Here is a 20,867-nt window from a genome sequence, read left to right on the forward strand (position 1 = left end):
TCGGTCTGTGTTGTAGCCGGGGCTGGCCTATATACACGTCTCGGTCTGTGTTGTAGCCGGGGCTGGCCTATATACACGTCTCGGTCTGTGTTGTAGCCGGGGCTGGCCTATATACATGTCTCGGTCTGTGTTGTATCTGGGGGTTGGCCTATATACATGTCTCGGTCTGTGTTGTACCTGGGGGTTGGCCTATATACATGTCTCGGTCTGTGTTGTACCTGGGGCTGGCCTATATACACGTCTCGGTCTGTGTTGTAGCCGGGGCTGGCCTATATATACGTCTCCGTCTGTGTTGTAGCCGGGGCTGGCCTATATACATGTCTCGGTCTGTGTTGTATCTGGGGGTTGGCCTATATACACGTCTCAGTCTGTGTTGTACCTGGGGGTTGGCCTATATACATGTCTCGGTCTGTGTTGTAGCCGGGGCTGGCCTATATACACGTCTCGGTCTGTGTTGTACCTGGGGCTGGCCTATATACATGTCTCGGTCTGTGTTGTAGCCGGGGCTGGCCTATATACATGTCTCGGTCTGTGTTTTAGCCGGGGCTGGCCTATATACACGTCTCGGTCTGTGTTGTAGCCGGGGCTGGCCTATATACACGTCTCGGTCTGTGTTGTATCTGGGGGTTGGCCTATATACACGTCTCGGTCTGTGATGTAGCCGGGGGCTGGCCTATATACATGTCTCGGTCTGTGTTGTACCAGGGGGCTGGCCTATATACACGTCTCAGTCTGTGTTGTACCTGGGGGCTGGCCTATATACACGTCTCAGTCTGTGTTGTACCTGGGGGCTGGCCTATATACATGTCTCGGTCTGTGTTGTAGCCGGGGCTGGCCTATATACACGTCTCGGTCTGTGTTGTAGCCGGGGCTGGCCTATATACACGTCTCGGTCTGTGTTGTAGCCGGGGCTGGCCTATATACATGTCTCGGTCTGTGTTGTACAGGGGGCTGGCCTATATACACGTCTCGGTCTATGTTGTAGCCGGGGCTGGCCTATATACACGTCTCGGTCTGTGTTGTACAGTGGGCTGGGCTATATACATGTCTCGGTCTGTGTTGTAGCCGGGGGCTGGCCTATATACATGTCTCGGTCTGTGTTGTACCTGGGGGTTGGCCTATATACACGTCTCAGTCTGTGTTGTACCTGGGGGCTGGCCTATATACACGTCTCGGTCTGTGTTGTATCTGGGGGTTGGCCTATATACATGTCTCGGTCTGTGTTGTATCTGGGGGTTGGCCTATATACATGTCTCGGTCTGTGTTGTACCCGGGGCTGGCCTATATACACGTCTCGGTCTGTGTTGTAGCCGGGGGCTGGCCTATATACACGTCTCGGTCTGTGTTGTACCTGGGGGTTGGCCTATATACACGTCTCAGTCTGTGTTGTACCTGGGGCTGGCCTATATACATGTCTCGGTCTGTGTTGTACCTGGGGGTTGGCCTATATACACGTCTCGGTCTGTGTTGTATCTGGGGGTTGGCCTATATACACGTCTCGGTCTGTGTTGTAGCTGGGGCTGGTCTATATACACGTCTCGGTCCGTGTTGTAGCCGGGGGTTGGCCTATATACACGTCTCGGTCTGTGTTGTAGCCGGGGGCTGGCCTATATACATGTCTCGGTCTGTGTTGTACCCGGGGCTGGCCTATATACACGTCTCGGTCTGTGTTGTATCTGGGGGTTGGCCTATATACATGTCTCGGTCTGTGTTGTACCCGGGGCTGGCCTATATACATGTCTCGGTCTGTGTTGTACCCGGGGCTGGCCTATATACACGTCTCGGTCTGTGTTGTACAGTGGGCTGGGCTATATACATGTCTCGGTCTGTGTTGTAGCCGGGGGCTGGCCTATATACATGTCTCGGTCTGTGTTATACCCGGGGCTGGCCTATATACACGTCTCAGTCTGTGTTGTACCTGGGGGCTGGCCTATATACACGTCTCGGTCTGTGTTGTATCTGGGGGTTGGCCTATATACATGTCTCGGTCTGTGTTGTATCTGGGGGTTGGCCTATATACATGTCTCGGTCTGTGTTGTACCCGGGGCTGGCCTATATACACGTCTCGGTCTGTGTTGTACCTGGGGGTTGGCCTATATACACGTCTCGGTCTGTGTTGTACCTGGGGCTGGCCTATATACATGTCTCGGTCTGTGTTGTACCTGGGGGTTGGCCTATATACACGTCTCGGTCTGTGTTGTATCTGGGGGTTGGCCTATATACATGTCTCGGTCTGTGTTGTATCTGGGGGTTGGCCTATATACATGTCTCGGTCTGTGTTGTATCTGGGGGTTGGCCTATATACATGTCTCGGTCTGTGTTGTATCTGGGGGCTGGCCTATATACACGTCTCAGTCTGTGTTGTAGCCGGGGGCTGGCCTATATACACGTCTCGGTCTGTGTTGTACTTGGGGCTGGCCTATATACACGTCTCAGTCTGTGTTGTACCTGGGGGCTGGCCTATATACATGTCTCGGTCTGTGTTGTAGCCGGGGCTGGCCTATATACATGTCTCGGTCTGTGTTGTACCTGGGGGCTGGCCTATATACACGTCTCAGTCTGTGTTGTACCTGGGGGCTGGCCTATATACATGTCTCGGTCTGTGTTGTAGCCGGGGCTGGCCTATATACACGTCTCGGTCTGTGTTGTAGCCGGGGCTGGCCTATATACACGTCTCGGTCTGTGTTGTAGCCGGGGCTGGCCTATATACACGTCTCGGTCTGTGTTTTAGCCGGGGCTGGCCTATATACATGTCTCGGTCTGTGTTGTACAGGGGGCTGGCCTATATACACGTCTCGGTCTGTGTTGTAGCCGGGGCTGGCCTATATACACGTCTCGGTCTGTGTTGTACAGGGGGCTGGGCTATATACATGTCTCGGTCTGTGTTGTAGCCGGGGGCTGGCCTATATACATGTCTCGGTCTGTGTTATACCCGGGGCTGGCCTATATACACGTCTCAGTCTGTGTTGTACCTGGGGCTGGCCTATATACATGTCTCGGTCTGTGTTGTATCTGGGGGTTGGCCTATATACATGTCTCGGTCTGTGTTGTATCTGGGAGTTGGCCTATATACATGTCTCGGTCTGTGTTGTACCTGGGGGTTGGCCTATATACACGTCTCAGTCTGTGTTGTACCTGGGGGCTGGCCTATATACACGTCTCGGTCTGTGTTGTATCTGGGGGTTGGCCTATATACATGTCTCGGTCTGTGTTGTATCTGGGGGCTGGCCTATATACACGTCTCGGTCTGTGTTGTACCTGGGGGCTGGCCTATATACACGTCTCGGTCTGTGTTGTATCTGGGGGCTGGCCTATATACATGTGTCGGTCTGTGTTGTCCCCGGGGCTGGCCTATATACACGTCTCGGTCTGTGTTGTATCTGGGGGTTGGCCTATATACATGTCTCGGTCTGTGTTGTACCCGGGGCTGGCCTATATACATGTCTCGGTCTGAGTTGTACCCGGGGCTGGCCTATATACATGTCTCGGTCTGTGTTGTATCTGGGGGTTGGCCTATATACATGTCTCGGTCTGTGTTGTATCTGGGGGTTGGCCTATATACATGTCTCGGTCTTCGTTGTATCTGGGGGTTGGCCTATATACATGTCTCGGTCTGTGTTGTATCTGGGGGCTGGCCTATATACACGTCTCAGTCTGTGTTGTAGCCAGGGGCTGGCCTATATACACGTCTCGGTCTGTGTTGTACCTGGGGCTGGCCTATATACACGTCTCAGTCTGTGTTGTACCTGGGGGCTGGCCTATATACATGTCTCGGTCTGTGTTGTACCTGGGGGCTGGCCTATATACATGTCTCGGTCTGTGTTGTTTCTGGGGCTGGCCTGTATACACGTCTCAGTCTGTGTTGTACCTGGGGGCTGGCCTATGTACACGTCTCAGTCTGTGTTGTACCTGGGGGCTGGCCTATATACATGTCTCGGTCTGTGTTGTAGCCGGGGCTAGCCTATATACACGTCTCGGTCTGTGTTGTACCTGGGGCTGGCCTATATACACGTCTCGGTCTGTGTTGTAGCCGGGGGCTGGTCTATATACATGTCTCAGTCTGTGTTGTACCCGGGGCTGGCCTATATACATGTCTCGGTCTGTGTTGTATCTGGGGTTGTCCTATATACACGTCTCAGTCTGTGTTGTACCTGGGGGCTGGCCTATATACACGTCTCAGTCTGTGTTGTACCTGGGGGCTGGCCTATATACATGTCTCGGTCTGTGTTGTAGCCGGGGCTGGCCTATATACACGTCTCGGTCTGTGTTGTAGCCGGGGCTGGCCTATATACACGTCTCGGTCTGTGTTTTAGCCGGGGCTGGCCTATATACATGTCTCGGTCTGTGTTATACCCGGGGCTGGCCTATATACACGTCTCAGTCTGTGTTGTACCTGGGGCTGGCCTATATACATGTCTCGGTCTGTGTTGTATCTGGGGGTTGGCCTATATACATGTCTCGGTCTGTGTTGTATCTGGGAGTTGGCCTATATACATGTCTCGGTCTGTGTTGTATCTGGGGGCTGGCCTATATACACGTCTCGGTCTGTGTTGTACCTGGGGGCTGGCCTATATACACGTCTCGGTCTGTGTTGTATCTGGGGGCTGGCCTATATACATGTCTCGGTCTGTGTTGTACTCGGGGCTGGCCTATATACACGTCTCGGTCTGTGTTGTATCTGGGGGTTGGCCTATATACATGTCTCGGTCTGTGTTGTACCCGGGGCTGGCCTATATACATGTCTCGGTCTGTGTTGTACCCGGGGCTGGCCTATATACACGTCTCGGTCTGTGTTGTATCTGGGGGTTGGCCTATATACATGTCTCGGTCTGTGTTGTATCTGGGGGTTGGCCTATATACACGTCTCGGTCTGTGTTGTATCTGGGGGTTGGCCTATATACATGTCTCGGTCTGTGTTGTATCTGGGGGTTGGCCTATATACATGTCTCGGTCTGTGTTGTATCTGGGGGTTGGCCTATATACACGTCTCGGTCTGTGTTGTAGCCGGGGGCTGGCCTATATACACGTCTCGGTCTGTGTTGTAGCCGGGGGCTGGCCTATATACATGTCTCGGTCTGTGTTGTATCTGGGGGTTGGCCTATATACATGTCTCGGTCTGTGTTGTACCTGGGGGCTGGCCTATATACACGTCTCGGTCTGTGTTGTATCTGGGGGCTGGCCTATATACATGCTCGGTCTGTGTTGTATCTGGGGGTTGGCCTATATACATGTCTCGGTCTGTGTTGTACCTGGGGATTGGCCTATATACACGTCTCAGTCTGTGTTGTACCTGGGGGATGGCCTATATACATGTCTCGGTCTGTGTTGTACCTGGGGGCTGGCCTATATACACGTCTCAGTCTGTGTTGTACCTGGGGCTGGCCTATATACACGTCTCGGTTTGTGTTGTATCTGGGGGTTGGCCTATATACATGTCTCGGTCTGTGTTGTAGCCGGGGCTGGCCTATATACACGTCTCGGTCTGTGTTGTAGCCGGGGGTTGGCCTATATACACGTCTCGGTCTGTGTTGTAGCCGGGGCTGGCCTATATACATGTCTCGGTCTGTGTTGTACCTGGGGCTGGCCTATATACACGTCTCGGTCTGTGTTGTAGCCGGGGCTGGCCTATATACACGTCTCGGTCTGTGTTGTACCTGGGGCTGGCCTATATACACGTCTCGGTCTGTGTTGTAGCCGGGGCTGGCCTATATACACGTCTCGGTCTGTGTTGTAGCCGGGGCTGGCCTATATACATGTCTCGGTCTGTGTTGTACCCGGGGCTGGCCTATATACACGTCTCGGTCTGTGTTGTAGCCGGGGCTGGCATATATACACGTCTCGGTCTGTGTTGTAGCCGGGGCTGGCCTATATACATGTCTCGGTCTGTGTTGTACCCGGGGCTGGCCTATATACATGTCTCGGTCTGTGTTGTATCTGGGGGTTGGCCTATATACACGTCTCGGTCTGTGTTGTACCTGGGGATTGTCCTATATACATGTCTCGGTCTGTGTTGTACCTGGGGGCTGGCCTATATACACGTCTCAGTCTGTGTTGTACCTGGGGGCTGGCCTATATACATGTCTCGGTCTGTGTTGTACCTGGGGGCTGGCCTATATACACGTCTCGGTCTGTGTTGTACCTGGGGGCTGGCCTATATACACGTCTCGGTCTGTGTTGTACAGGGGGCTGGCCTATATACACGTCTCGGTCTGTGTTGTATCTGGGGGCTGGCCTATATACATGTCTCGGTCTGTGTTGTACCTGGGGGCTGGCCTATATACATGTCTCGGTCTGTGTTGTACCTGGGGGCTGGCCTATATACACGTCTCGGTCTGTGTTGTACAGGGGGCTGGCCTATATACACGTCTCGGTCTGTGTTGTATCTGGGGGCTGGCCTATATACATGTCTCGGTCTGTGTTGTATCTGGGGGATGGCCTATATACATGTCTCGGTCTGTGTTGTACCTGGGGGCTGGCCTATATACACGTCTCGGTCTGTGTTGTAGCCGGGGCTGGCCTATATACACGTCTCGGTCTGTGTTGTATCTGGGGGCTGGCCTATATACACGTCTCGGTCTGTGTTGTAGCCGGGGCTGGCCTATATACACGTCTCGGTCTGTGTTGTATCTGGGGGCTGGCCTATATACACGTCTCGGTCTGTGTTGTACCTGGGGGATGGCCTATATACATGTCTCGGTCTGTGTTGTACCTGGGGATTGGCCTATATACACGTCTCGGTCTGTGTTGTATCTGTGGGTTGGTCTATATACATGTCTCGGTCTGTGTTGTACCTGGGGGCTGGCCTATATACACGTCTCGGTCTGTGTTGTACCTGGGGATTGTCCTATATACATGTCTCGGTCTGTGTTGTACCTGGGGATTGTCCTATATACATGTCTGGGTCTGTGTTGTACCTGGGGGCTGGCCTATATACATGTTTCGGTCTGTGTTGTACCTGGGGGCTGGCCTATATACACGTCTCGGTCTGTGTTGTATCTGGGGGCTGGCCTATATACACATCTCGGTCTGTGTTGTATCTGGGGGTTGGCCTATATACATGTTTCGGTCTGTGTTGTATCTGGGGGCTGGCCTATATACACGTCTCAGTCTGTGTTGTACCTGGGGGCTGGCCTATATACATGTTTCGGTCTGTGTTGTACCTGGGGGCTGGCCTATATACACGTCTCGGTCTGTGTTGTACCCGGGGGCTGGCCTATATACACGTCTCGGTCTGTGTTGTATCTGGGGGCTGGCCTATATACACGTCTCGGTCTGTGTTGTAGCCGGGGGCTGGCCTATATACATGTCTCAGTCTGTGTTGTATCTGGGGGCTGGCCTATATACACGTCTCGGTCTGTGTTGTATCTGGGGGTTGGTCTATATACACGCCTCGGTCTGTGTTGTATCTGGGGGTTGGTCTATATACACGTCTCGGTCTGTGTTGTATCTGGGGGCTGGCCTATATACACGTCTCGGTCTGTGTTGTATCTGGGGGTTGGTCTATATACATGTCTCGGTCTGTGTTGTATCTGGGGGTTGGTCTATATACACGTCTCGGTCTGTGTTGTATCTGGGGGCTGGCCTATATACACGTCTCGGTCTGTGTTGTAGCCGGGGGCTGGCCTATATACACGTCTCGGTCTGTGTTGTATCTGGGGGCTGGCCTATATACACGTCTCGGTCTGTGTTGTACCTGGGGGCTGGCCTATATACACGTCTCGGTCTGTGTTGTACCTGGGGGCTGGCCTATATACACGTCTCGGTCTGTGTTGTACCTGGGGGATGGCCTATATACATGTCTCGGTCTGTGTTGTACCTGGGGGCTGGCCTATATACACGTCTCGGTCTGTGTTGTATCTGGGGGTTGGTCTATATACAGCACTGAACACATGAGCCAAAGCAAAAACATCACACAGCGGGGGGAGGGAGAACTCCGGACATATGACCTGGTGTAGGAACCAGTCAGATAGTTGAGGATCTGAAGCAGCAGGGCCCGGTCAGGACTCGGGGAATCTCCTTTCCTTATATATAACTCCTGCAAGTGTTACATCTCATCTTCTTCCACGTTACAAGGAAGTAATATGATCCATGTGCCTGGACTTTGACTCAAGATACAAAAAGGGGGATTGTAAACTCCACCCAGATCAGATATGAGCGATGATGGTGATGGTGACACCCGGCCGTTTTACCAGCAGCTTTGCCAATATGAAGACCATGTCCTGAGGATGATACATGAATATTTCCAGGATGATCTTCTCTACATCTTGGAGAACCTGAATCCTCAACAACTCCTGCGTCAGCTGCGTTTCCAAAACATCCCTGATGTTGAGAAATATGAGAGTCTCGAAAATGATAGAAGAAGATTGGCCTGGACCTTACTGCAGGATGTCTTCCTCGGAGGAAGAGAAGTTGTGATGGGATTATGGGCTGGTCTTTATGTCTTACGGGTGGAAGATTATTCTCTTGGCCTTCATGCTGTTCTGGAGGAACTCAGCTATAGAGGTGAGAGTCTGCCGGAGGAAATCCTACTGGACAGACATGGGCACCGACGATGTCCAGAACTGGAAGAGGCCCAGAAATATCACAAGAAACTTTTACAAGAAAAAACAGAGAAATGTATAGAAATGCTGGAACATTCTGGATTCTCCACACGACAGGTGAACCTCATAGTTGGCTCCACTCATGACTTTAGGGAACACTTAGAGAACGAACAAATAGAGATCGGGGCAAAACATGAGGAATATGCAAAGGAAGACCAAGATGAGTTACAACGCATTTTCCCTAACAAAATATTCCGTTGGTGCCACCGATCCAGACTTGTACCACATATGGTGATGTTGAGCGGAGTGCCCGGGGTAGGGAAGACCACACTGATGCATTGGTTTGTCTACGACTGGGTGAAGGGCGATCTCTATCAAAGATTCTCTTTTGTCTTTCTCTTCCAATTCCGGGAACTCAACAGACTTAAGGGTAAGGTTAGTCTGGAGACCATGATCCTTCACCAGTACTCATATCTGGAGGAGCAGTTGGAGAACATCTTACAAGATCCAGAGAAACTTCTCTTCATATTTGATGGATTAGATGAAAGCGATCATACAATGGATTTCACATCACGTCACTTGTGCTCTCATCCTAAACAGCTCGGACATTGTGGTCAGATTGTGGTTAGTTTGGTGAGAAAGTCTCTTCTTACTGGTTGTTCTGTCCTAATGACCAGTCGTCCAACCAGACTGACATCAATAGGTTGTAATGTTTTCCAGAGAATAGTAGAGATCATTGGGTTTCTTCCAGAAGAACGACAGAATTACTTTGAGAATTTCTTCTCCAACCCTGAACTGTCAGAGAAGGCTTTTACTTATGTGAAGCAGAATGCCACCTTGTACACGTTGTGTTACCTCCCGTCCTACTGCTGGATCATCTGTACTGTATTATCCAGGAGCTTCCAGACCACAAGTAGTGACCAGCAGGTGACATTATTACCCAGAACAGTCACAGAACTCTTTGCCATATTTGTCGCCAACATTCTGTCCAATCACAGCCTGGAGAAAAGTGACGCTCAGAAGATCCTGCAGTCCATCGGATGGATGGCAGAATATGGAGTCATGAACCACAGGATTATCTTTGAGGAACGAGATCTGGAATCTTTCCATGTGGACAATAAGTCAAAGCTCTTGTCAAGTTTTCTGCTGGAATCGGAGGAACCTGTGACCTATTCCTTCTTACATCTCACTCTCCAGGAATTCTTCTCTGCTGTGGTCCATTATACAGATTATTCTCCTGAGAAGTTACAGAAATCACTAGAAGAAGCCAAATCCTATTCTGATGGACGTGGTGAGATGTTCCTCCGTTTTCTGTGTGGTCTATCAGACACTTCCACCAGGTCAGTACTGTCTGGATACCTGGACACACAAGCAGATCAGACTTCTAGAGATGTCATCGCTTGGCTGAAGAACCTCATTCTAGAAGAGCAGAGACTGGAGGAAAGTGAGGACAAGACGCGACGTCTTCTCAGGACATTCTTCTACCTATATGAAAGCAGAAATAAGGCTCTAGTGCTGGAATCATTACAGTCACACAGAAGACTTGGTCTTCACAATGTCCACATGTCATCTCTAGACTGCACAGTGTTAGCGTTCATCATGGAGACCTGCACACAAATAGAAGAACTCCGTCTATATAGATGTTATTTAAACAACAAAAAATTAGAAAGACTTGCACCCGCCTTACACGACCTCCAGAATCTGGGTTTGGATGGGGATCATCTATCAGACACCTCCTGCATCCAGTTGGCCTCTGTAATCAGGAAGAACCAGTCCCTGAAGACACTGGTCCTATCTAATAATCGTCTGTATGGTCCTCACTTCAGTGACCTGACGGAGGTTCTGGCCAGTCCGGCCTGCAGGGTAGAGGAATTGAATTTGAGTTTTAATAACCTACCGGATGATTCCTGCACCGAGTTGTCATCGATAATCCGGAATAACCAGTCCCTGAGGACACTGGACCTGTCTGGTAACCATCTGTCTGGTCCTCACTTCACTGACATGATGGCCGCTCTCTCCAGCCTGTCCTGCAGGGTCGAGGAGCTGAGTTTGTCTTGTAATGATCTCCCTGATGTGTCCTGCACCCCGCTGGCATCTGTAATAAGGAGTAACCAGTCCCTAAAGAAACTTGACCTGTCATACAACTGTCTGTCCGGTCCTCACTTCAGTGACCTCATGGCCGCTCTGAGCAGTCCAGTCTGCAGGATAGAAGAATTACAACTGGCTGCCAATCATCTAGAAGACGCGTCCTGCACCCAACTAGCATCGGGAATAAGGAATAACCGGACTCTGAGGAGACTTGTCCTGTCTCATAACCATCTGTCCGGTCCTCACTTCAGTGACCTCATGGCCGCTCTGAGCAGTCCAGTCTGCAGGATAGAGGAGATCCACATGTGGGGGAACAGACTGTCTGAGGAGACGAAGGAAGTCCTAAGAGAGCTGGGAAGAAACAGAACAGATATGAAGATCTTCTACTGAATAGTGACTGCACCAGCAGAATAGTGAGCGCAGCTCTGGAGTATAATACAGGATAAGTAATGTAATGTATGTACACAGTGACTGCACCAGCAGAATAGTGAGCGCAGCTCTGGAGTATAATACAGGATAAGTAATGTAATGTATGTACACAGTGACTGTACCAGCAGAATAGTGAGCGCAGCTCTGGAGTATAATACAGGATAAGTAATGTAATGTATAAGCACAGTGACTGTACCAGCAGAATAGTGAGCGCAGCTCTGGAGAATAATACAGGATAAGTAATGTAATGTATGTACACAGTGACTGCACCAGCAGAATAGTGAGCGCAGCTCTGGAGTATAATACAGGATAAGTAATGTAATGTATGTACACAGTGACTGTACCAGCAGAATAGTGAGCGGAGCTCTGGAGTATAATACAGGATAAGTAATGTATGTACACAGTGACTGTACCAGCAGAATAGTGAGCGCAGCTCTGGAGTATAATACAGGATAAGTAATGTAGTGTATGTACACAGTGACTGTACCAGCAGAATAGTGAGCGCAGCTCTGGGGTATAATACAGGATAAGTAATGTAATGTATGTACACAGTGACTGTACCAGCAGAATAGTGAGCGCAGCTCTGGAGTATAATACAGGATAAGTAATGTAATGTATGTACACAGTGACTGTACCAGCAGAATAGTGAGCGCAGCTCTGGGGTATAATACAGGATAAGTAATGTATGTACACAGTGACTGTACCAGCAGAATAGTGAGCGCAGCTCTGGAGTATAATACAGGATAAGTAATGTAGTGTATGTACACAGTGACTGTACCAGCAGAATAGTGAGCGCAGCTCTGGAGTATAATACAGGATAAGTAATGTAATGTATGTACACAGTGACTGCACCAGCAGAATAGTGAGCGCAGCTCTGGAGTATAATACAGGATAAGTAATGTAATGTATGTACACAGTGACCAGCAGAATAGTGAGCGCAGCTCTGGGGTATAATACAGGATAAGTAATGTAATGTATGTACACAGTGACTGCACCAGCAGAATAGTGAGCGCAGCTCTGGAGTATAATACAGGATAAGTAATGTAATGTATGTACACAGTGACTGTACCAGCAGAATAGTGAGCGCAGCTCTGGAGTATAATACAGGATACGTAATGTAATGTATGTACACAGTGACTGCACCAGCAGAATAGTGAGCGCAGCTCTGGAGTATAATACAGGATAAGTAATGTAATGTATGTACACAGTGACTGCACCAGCAGAATAGTGAGCGCAGCTCTGGAGTATAATACAGGATAATTAATGTAATGTATATACACATTGACTGTACCAGCAGAATAGTGAGCGCAGCTCTGGAGTATAATACAGGATAAGTAATGTAATGTATGTACACAGGGACTGTACCAGCAGAACAGTGAGCGCAGCTCTGCAGTATAATACAGGATAAGTAATGTAATGTATGTACACAGGGACTGTACCAGCAGAACAGTGAGCGCAGCTCTGGAGTATAATACAGGATAAGTAATGTAATGTATGTACACAGTGACTGCACCAGCAGAATAGTGAGTGCAGCTCTGGAGTATAATACAGGATAAGTAATGTAATGTATGTACACAGTGACTGCACCAGCAGAATAGTGAGCGCAGCTCTGGAGTATAATACAGGATAAGTAATGTAATGTAATGTATGTACACAGTGACTGTACCAGCAGAATAGTGAGCGCAGCTCTGCAGTATAATACAGGATAAGTAATGTAATGTATGTACACAGTGACTGTACCAGCAGAATAGTGAGCGCAGCTCTGGAGTATAATACAGGGTAAGTAATGTGATGTATGTACACAGTGACTGCACCGGCAGAATAGTGAGCGCAGCTCTGGAGTATAATACAGGATAAGTAATGTAATGTATGTACACAGTGACTGCACCAGCAGAATAGTGAGCGCAGCTCTGGAGTATAATACAGGATAAGTAATGTAATGTATGTACAAAGTGACTGTACCAGCAGAATAGTGAGCGCAGCTCTGGAGTATAATACAGGATACGTAATGTAATGTATGTACACAGTGACTGTACCAGCAGAATACTGAGCGCAGCTCTGGGGTATAGTACAGGATAAGTAATGTAATGTATGTACACAGTGACTGCACCAGCAGAATAGTGAGCGCAGCTCTGGAGTATAATACATGATAAGTATTGTAATGTATGTACACAGTGACTGTACCAGCAGAATAGTGAGCGCAGCTCTGGAGTATAATACGGGATAAGTAATGTAATGTATGTACACAGTGACTGTACCAGCAGAATAGTGAGCGCAGCTCTGGAGTATAATACAGGATAAGTAATGTAATGTATGTACACAGTGACTGCACCAGCAGAATAGTGAGCGCAGCTCTGGAGTATAATACAGGATAAGTAATGTAATGTATGTACACAGTGACTGCACCAGCAGAATAGTGAGCGCAGCTCTGGAGTATAATACAGGATAAGTAATGTAATGTATGTACACAGTGACTGTACCAGCAGAATAGTGAGCGCAGCTCTGGAGTATAATACAGGATCAGTAATGTAATGTATGTACACAGTGACTGTACCAGCAGAATAGTGAGCGCAGCTCTGGAGTATAATACAGGATCAGTAATGTAATGTATATACACAGTGACTGTACCAGCAGAATAGTGAGCGCAGCTCTGGAATATAATACAGAATAAGTAATGTAATGTATGTACACAGTGACTGTACCAGCAGAATAGTGAGCGCAGCTCTGGAGTATAATACAGGATAAGTAATGTAATGTATGTACACAGTGACTGCACCAGCAGAATAGTGAGCGCAGCTCTGGAGTATAATAAAGGATAAGTAATGTAATGTATGTACACAGTGACTGCACCAGCAGAATAGTGAGCGCAGCTCTGGAGTATAATACAGGATAAGTAATGTAATGTATGTACACAGTGACTGCACCAGCAGAATAGTGAGCGCAGCTCTGGAGTATAATACAGGATAAGTAATGTAATGTATGTACACAGTGACTGCACCAGCAGAATAGTGAGCGCAGCTCTGGAGTATAATACAGGATAAGTAATGTAATGTATGTACACAGTGACTGTACCAGCAGAATAGTGAGCGCAGCTCTGGAGTATAATACAGGATCAGTAATGTAATGTATGTACACAGTGACTGTACCAGCAGAATAGTGAGCGCAGCTCTGGAGTATAATACAGGATCAGTAATGTAATGTATATACACAGTGACTGTACCAGCAGAATAGTGAGCGCAGCTCTGGAGTATAATACATGATAAGTATTGTAATGTATGTACACAGTGACTGTACCAGCAGAATAGTGAGCGCAGCTCTGGAATATAATACAGAATAAGTAATGTAATGTATGTACACAGTGACTGTACCAGCAGAATAGTGAGCGCAGCTCTGGAGTATAATACAGGATAAGTAATGTAATGTATGTACACAGTGACTGCACCAGCAGAATAGTGAGCGCAGCTCTGGAGTATAATAAAGGATAAGTAATGTAATGTATGTACACAGTGACTGCACCAGCAGAATAGTGAGCGCAGCTCTGGAGTATAATACAGGATAAGTAATGTAATGTATGTACACAGTGACTGCACCAGCAGAATAGTGAGCGCAGCTCTGGAGTATAATACAGGATAAGTAATGTAATGTATGTACACAGTGACTGCACCAGCAGAATAGTGAGCGCAGCTCTGGAGTATAATACAGGATAAGTAATGTAATGTATGTACACAGTGACTGCACCAGCAGAATAGTGAGCGCAGCTCTGGAGTATAATACAGGATAAGTAATGTAATGTATGTACACAGTGACTGCACCAGCAGAATAGTGAGCGCAGCTCTGGAGTATAATACAGGATAAGTAATGTAATGTATGTACACAGTGACTGTACCAGCAGAATAGTGAGCGCAGCTCTGGAGTATAATACAGGATAAGTAATGTAATGTATGTACACAGTGACTGCACCAGCAGAATAGTGAGCGCAGCTCTGGAGTATAATACAGGATAAGTAATGTAATGTATGTACACAGTGACTGCACCAGCAGAATAGTGAGCGCAGCTCTGGAGTATAATACAGGATAAGTAATGTAATGTATGTACACAGTGACTGCACCAGCAGAATAGTGAGCGCAGCTCTGGGGTATAATACAGGATAAGTAATGTAATGTATGTACACAGTGACTGTACCAGCAGAATAGTGAGCGCAGCTCTGGAGTATAATACAGGATAAGTAATGTAATGTATGTACACAGTGACAGTACCAGCAGAATAGTGAGCGCAGCTCTGGAGTATAATACAGGATAAGTAATGTAATGTATGTACACAGTGACTGTACCAGCAGAATAGTGAGCGCAGCTCTGGAGTATAATACAGGATAAGTAATGTAATGTATGAACGCAGTGACTGTACCAGCAGAATAGTGAGCGCAGCTCTGGAGTATAATACAGGATAAGTAATGTAATGTATGTACACAGTGACTGTACCAGCAGAATAGTGAGCGCAGCTCTGGGGTATAATACAGGATAAGTAATGTAATGTATGTACACAGTGACTGTACCAGCAGAATAGTGAGCGCAGCTCTGGAGTATAATACAGGATAAGTAATGTAATGTATGTACACAGTGACTGTACCAGCAGAATAGTGAGCGCAGCTCTGGAGTATAATACAGGATAAGTAATGTAATGTATGTACACAGTGACTGCACCAGCAGAATAGTGAGCGCAGCTCTGGAGTATAATACAGGATAAGTAATGTAATGTATGAACACAGTGACTGCACCAGCAGAATAGTGAGCGCAGCTCTGGAGTATAATACAGGAGAAGTAATGTAATGTATGTACACAGTGACTGCACCAGCAGAATAGTGAGCGCAGCTCTGGAGTATAATACAGGATAAGTAATGTAATGTATGTACACAGTGACTGTACCAGCAGAATAGTGAGCGCAGCTCTGGAGTATAGTACAGGAGAAGTAATGTAATGTATGAACACAGTGACTGCACCAGCAGAATAGTGAGCGCAGCTCTGGGGTATAGTACAGGAGAAGTAATGTAATGTATGAACACAGTGACTGCACCAGCAGAATAGTGAGCGCAGCTCTGGGGTATAATACAGGATAAGTAATGTAATGTATGTACACAGTGACTGTACCAGCAGAATAGTGAGCGCAGCTCTGGAGTATAATACAGGATAAGTAATGTAATGTATGTACACAGTGACTGTACCAGCAGAATAGTGAGTGCAGCTCTGGGGTATAATACAGGATAAGTAATGTAATGTATGTACACAGTGACTGTACCAGCAGAATAGTGAGCGCAGCTCTGGAGTATAATACAGGATAAGTAATGTAATGTATGTACACAGTGACTGTACCAGCAGAATAGTGAGCGCAGCTCTGGAGTATAATACAGGATAAGTAATGTAATGTATGTACACAGTGACTGCACCAGCAGAATAGTGAGCGCAGCTCTGGAGTATAATACAGGATAAGTAATGTAATGTATGTACACAGTGACTGTACCAGCAGAATAGTGAGCGCAGCTCTGGAGTATAATACAGGATAAGTAATGTAATGTATGAACACAGTGACTGCACCAGCAGAATAGTGAGCGCAGCTCTGGAGTATAATACAGGATAAGTAATGTAATGTATGTACACAGTGACTGTACCAGCAGAATAGTGAGCGCAGCTCTGGAGTATAGTACAGGAGAAGTAATGTAATGTATGAACACAGTGACTGCACCAGCAGAATAGTGAGCGCAGCTCTGGAGTATAATACAGGATAAGTAATGTATGTACACAGTGACTGTACCAGCAGAATAGTGAGCGCAGCTCTGGGGTATAATACAGGATAAGTAATGTAATGTATGTACACAGTGACTGTACCAGCAGAATAGTGAGCGCAGCTCTGGAGTATAATACAGGATAAGTAATGTAATGTATGTACACAGTGACTGCACCAGCAGAATAGTGAGCGCAGCTCTGGAGTATAATACGGGATAAGTAATGTAATGTATGTACACAGTGACTGTACCAGCAGAATAGTGAGCGCAGCTCTGGAGTATAATACAGGATAAGTAATGTAATGTATGTACACAGTGACTGTACCAGCAGAATAGTGAGCGCAGCTCTGGAGTATAATACGGGATAAGTAATGTAATGTATGTACACAGTGACTGTACCAGCAGAATAGTGAGCGCAGCTCTGGAGTATAATACAGGATAAGTAATGTAATGTATGTACACAGTGACTGCACCGGCAGAATAGGGAGCGCAGCTCTGGGGTATAATACGGGATAAGTAATGTAATGTATGTACACAGTGACTGCACCAGCAGAATAGTGAGCGCAGCTCTGGAGTATAATACAGGATAAGTAATGTAATTTATGTACACAGTGACTGCACCAGCAGAATAGTGAGCGCAGCTCTGGAGTATAATACGGGATAAGTAATGTAATGTATGTACACAGTGACTGTACCAGCAGAATAGTGAGCGCAGCTCTGGAGTATAATACAGGATAAGTAATGTAATGTATGTACACAGTGACTGTACCAGCAGAATAGTGAGCGCAGCTCTGGAGTATAATACGGGATAAGTAATGTAATGTATGTACACAGTGACTGCACCAGCAGAATAGTGAGCGCAGCTCTGGAGTATAATACAGGATAAGTAATGTAATGTATGTACACAGTGACTGTACCAGCAGAATAGTGAGCGCAGCTCTGGAGTATAATACAGGATAAGTAATGTAATGTATGTACACAGTGACTGCACCAGCAGAATAGTGAGCGCAGCTCTGGAGTATAATACAGGATAAGTAATGTAATGTATGTACACAGTGACTGTACCAGCAGAATAGTGAGCGCAGCTCTGGAGTATAATACAGGATAAGTAATGTAATGTATGTACACAGTGACTGCACCGGCAGAATAGGGAGCGCAGCTCTGGGGTATAATACGGGATAAGTAATGTAATGTATGTACACAGTGACTGCACCAGCAGAATAGTGAGCGCAGCTCTGGAGTATAATACAGGATAAGTAATGTAATTTATGTACACAGTGACTGCACCAGCAGAATAGTGAGCGCAGCTCTGGAGTATAATACGGGATAAGTAATGTAATGTATGTACACAGTGACTGTACCAGCAGAATAGTGAGCGCAGCTCTGGAGTATAATACAGGATAAGTAATGTAATGTATGTACACAGTGACTGTACCAGCAGAATAGTGAGCGCAGCTCTGGAGTATAATACGGGATAAGTAATGTAATGTATGTACACAGTGACTGCACCAGCAGAATAGTGAGCGCAGCTCTGGAGTATAATACAGGATAAGTAATGTAATGTATGAACACAGTGACTGCACCAGCAGAATAGTGAGCGCAGCTCTGGAGTATAATACAGGAGAAGTAATGTAATGTATGTACACAGTGACTGCACCAGCAGAATAGTGAGCGCAGCTCTGGAGTATAATACAGGATAAGTAATGTAATGTATGTACACAGTGACTGCACCAGCAGAATAGTGAGCGCAGCTCTGGAGTATAATACAGGAGAAGTAATGTAATGTATGTACACAGTGACTGCACCAGCAGAATAGTGAGCGCAGCTCTGGAGTATAATACAGGAGAAGTAATGTAATGTATGAACACAGTGACTGCACCAGCAGAATAGTGAGCGCAGCTCTGGAGTATAATACAGGATAAGTAATGTATGTACACAGTGACTGCACCATCAGAATAGTGAGCGCAGCTCTGGGGTATAATACAGGATAAGTAATGTAATGTATGTACACAGTGACTGTACCAGCAGAATAGTGAGCGCAGCTCTGGAGTATAATACAGGATAAGTAATGTAATGTATGTACACAGTGACTGTACCAGCAGAATAGTGAGCGCAGCTCTGGAGTATAATACAGGATAAGTAATGTAATGTATGTACACAGTGACTGTACCAGCAGAATAGTGAGCGCAGCTCTGGAGTATAATACGGGATAAGTAATGTAATGTATGTACACAGTGACTGTACCAGCAGAATAGTGAGTGCAGCTCTGGAGTATAATACAGGATAAGTAATGTAATGTATGTACACAGTGACTGTACCAGCAGAATAGTGAGCGCAGCTCTGGAGTATAATACGGGATAAGTAATGTAATGTATGTACACAGTGACTGTACCAGCAGAATAGTGAGCGCAGCTCTGGAGTATAATACGGGATAAGTAATGTAATGTATGTACACAGTGACTGTACCAGCAGAATAGTGAGCGCAGCTCTGGAGTATAATACAGGATAAGTAATGTAATGTATGTACACAGTGACTGCACCGGCAGAATAGGGAGCGCAGCTCTGGGGTATAATACGGGATAAGTAATGTAATGTATGTACACAGTGACTGCACCAGCAGAATAGTGAGCGCAGCTCTGGAGTATAATACAGGATAAGTAATGTAATTTATGTACACAGTGACTGCACCAGCAGAATAGTGAGCGCAGCTCTGGAGTATAATACGGGATAAGTAATGTAATGTATGTACACAGTGACTGTACCAGCAGAATAGTGAGCGCAGCTCTGGAGTATAATACAGGATAAGTAATGTAATGTATGTACACAGTGACTGTACCAGCAGAATAGTGAGCGCAGCTCTGGAGTATAATACAGGATAAGTAATGTAATGTATGTACACAGTGACTGCACCAGCAGAATAGTGAGCGCAGCTCTAGAGTATAATACAGGATAAGTAATGTAATGTATGTACACAGTGACTGCACCAGCAGAATAGTGAGCGCAGCTCTGGAGTATAATACAGGATAAGTAATGTAATATATGTACACAGTGACTGTACCAGCAGAATAGTGATCACAGCTCTGGAGTATAATACGGGATAAGTAATGTAATGTATGTACACAGTGACTGCACCATCAGAATAGTGAGCGCAGCTCTGGGGTATAATACAGGATAAGTAATGTAATGTATGTACACAGTGACTGTACCAGCAGAATAGTGAGCGCAGCTCTGGAGTATAATACAGGAGAAGTAATGTAATGTATGTACACAGTGACTGTACCAGCAGAATAGTGAGCGCAGCTCTGGGGTATAATACAGGATAAGTAATGTAATGTATGTACACAGTGACTGTACCAGCAGAATAGTGAGCGCAGCTCTGGAGTATAATACAGGATAAGTAATGTAATGTATGTACACAGTGACTGTACCAGCAGAATAGTGAGCGCAGCTCTGGAGTATAATACAGGATAAGTAATGTAATGTATGTACACAGTGACTGTACCAGCAGAATAGTGAGCGCAGCTCTGGAGTATAATACAGGATAAGTAATGTAATGTATGTACACAGTGACTGTACCAGCAGAATAGTGAGCGCAGCTCTGGAGTATAATACAGGATAAGTAATGTAATGTATGTACACAGTGACTGTACCAGCAGAATAGTGAGCGCAGCTCTGGAGTATAATACAGGATAAGTAATGTAATGTATGTACACAGTGACTGTACCAGCAGAATAGTGAGCGCAGCTCTGGAGTATAATACAGGATAAGTAATGTAATGTATGTACACAGTGACTGCACCAGCAGAATAGTGAGCGCAGCTCTGGGGTATAGTACAGGAGAAGTAATGTAATGTATGTACACAGTGACTGTACCAGCAGAATAGTGAGCGCAGCTCTGGAGTATAATACAGGATAAGTAATGTAATGTATGTACACAGTGACTGCACCAGCAGAATAGTGAGCGCAGCAGTGTAGTATAATACAGGATAAGTAATGTAATGTATGTACACAGTGACTGTACCAGCAGAATAGTGA

General features: G+C 46.7%; 1 protein-coding gene across 1 annotated transcript; it reads left to right on the forward strand.

Moving 5' to 3' along the window:
• Window positions 1-8,150: 8,150 nt before the first annotated feature.
• LOC142187303 (NACHT, LRR and PYD domains-containing protein 12-like) lies at window positions 8,151-11,018 on the forward strand. Its single transcript, XM_075261526.1, has one exon. The coding sequence runs from the start codon at window positions 8,151-8,153 to the stop codon at window positions 11,016-11,018; it is 2,868 nt and encodes a 955-aa protein (XP_075117627.1).
• Window positions 11,019-20,867: the final 9,849 nt, after the last annotated feature.

Source organism: Leptodactylus fuscus, unplaced genomic scaffold (genome assembly GCF_031893055.1).
Source record: "Leptodactylus fuscus isolate aLepFus1 unplaced genomic scaffold, aLepFus1.hap2 HAP2_SCAFFOLD_181, whole genome shotgun sequence".
Classification (NCBI taxonomy): Eukaryota; Metazoa; Chordata; class Amphibia; order Anura; family Leptodactylidae; genus Leptodactylus; species Leptodactylus fuscus.

Coding starts and splice junctions, on each gene's coding strand:
- LOC142187303 (XM_075261526.1), top strand. CDS start 8,151: ATGAGCGATGATGGTGATGGTGACACCCGGCCGTTTTACCAGCAGCTT.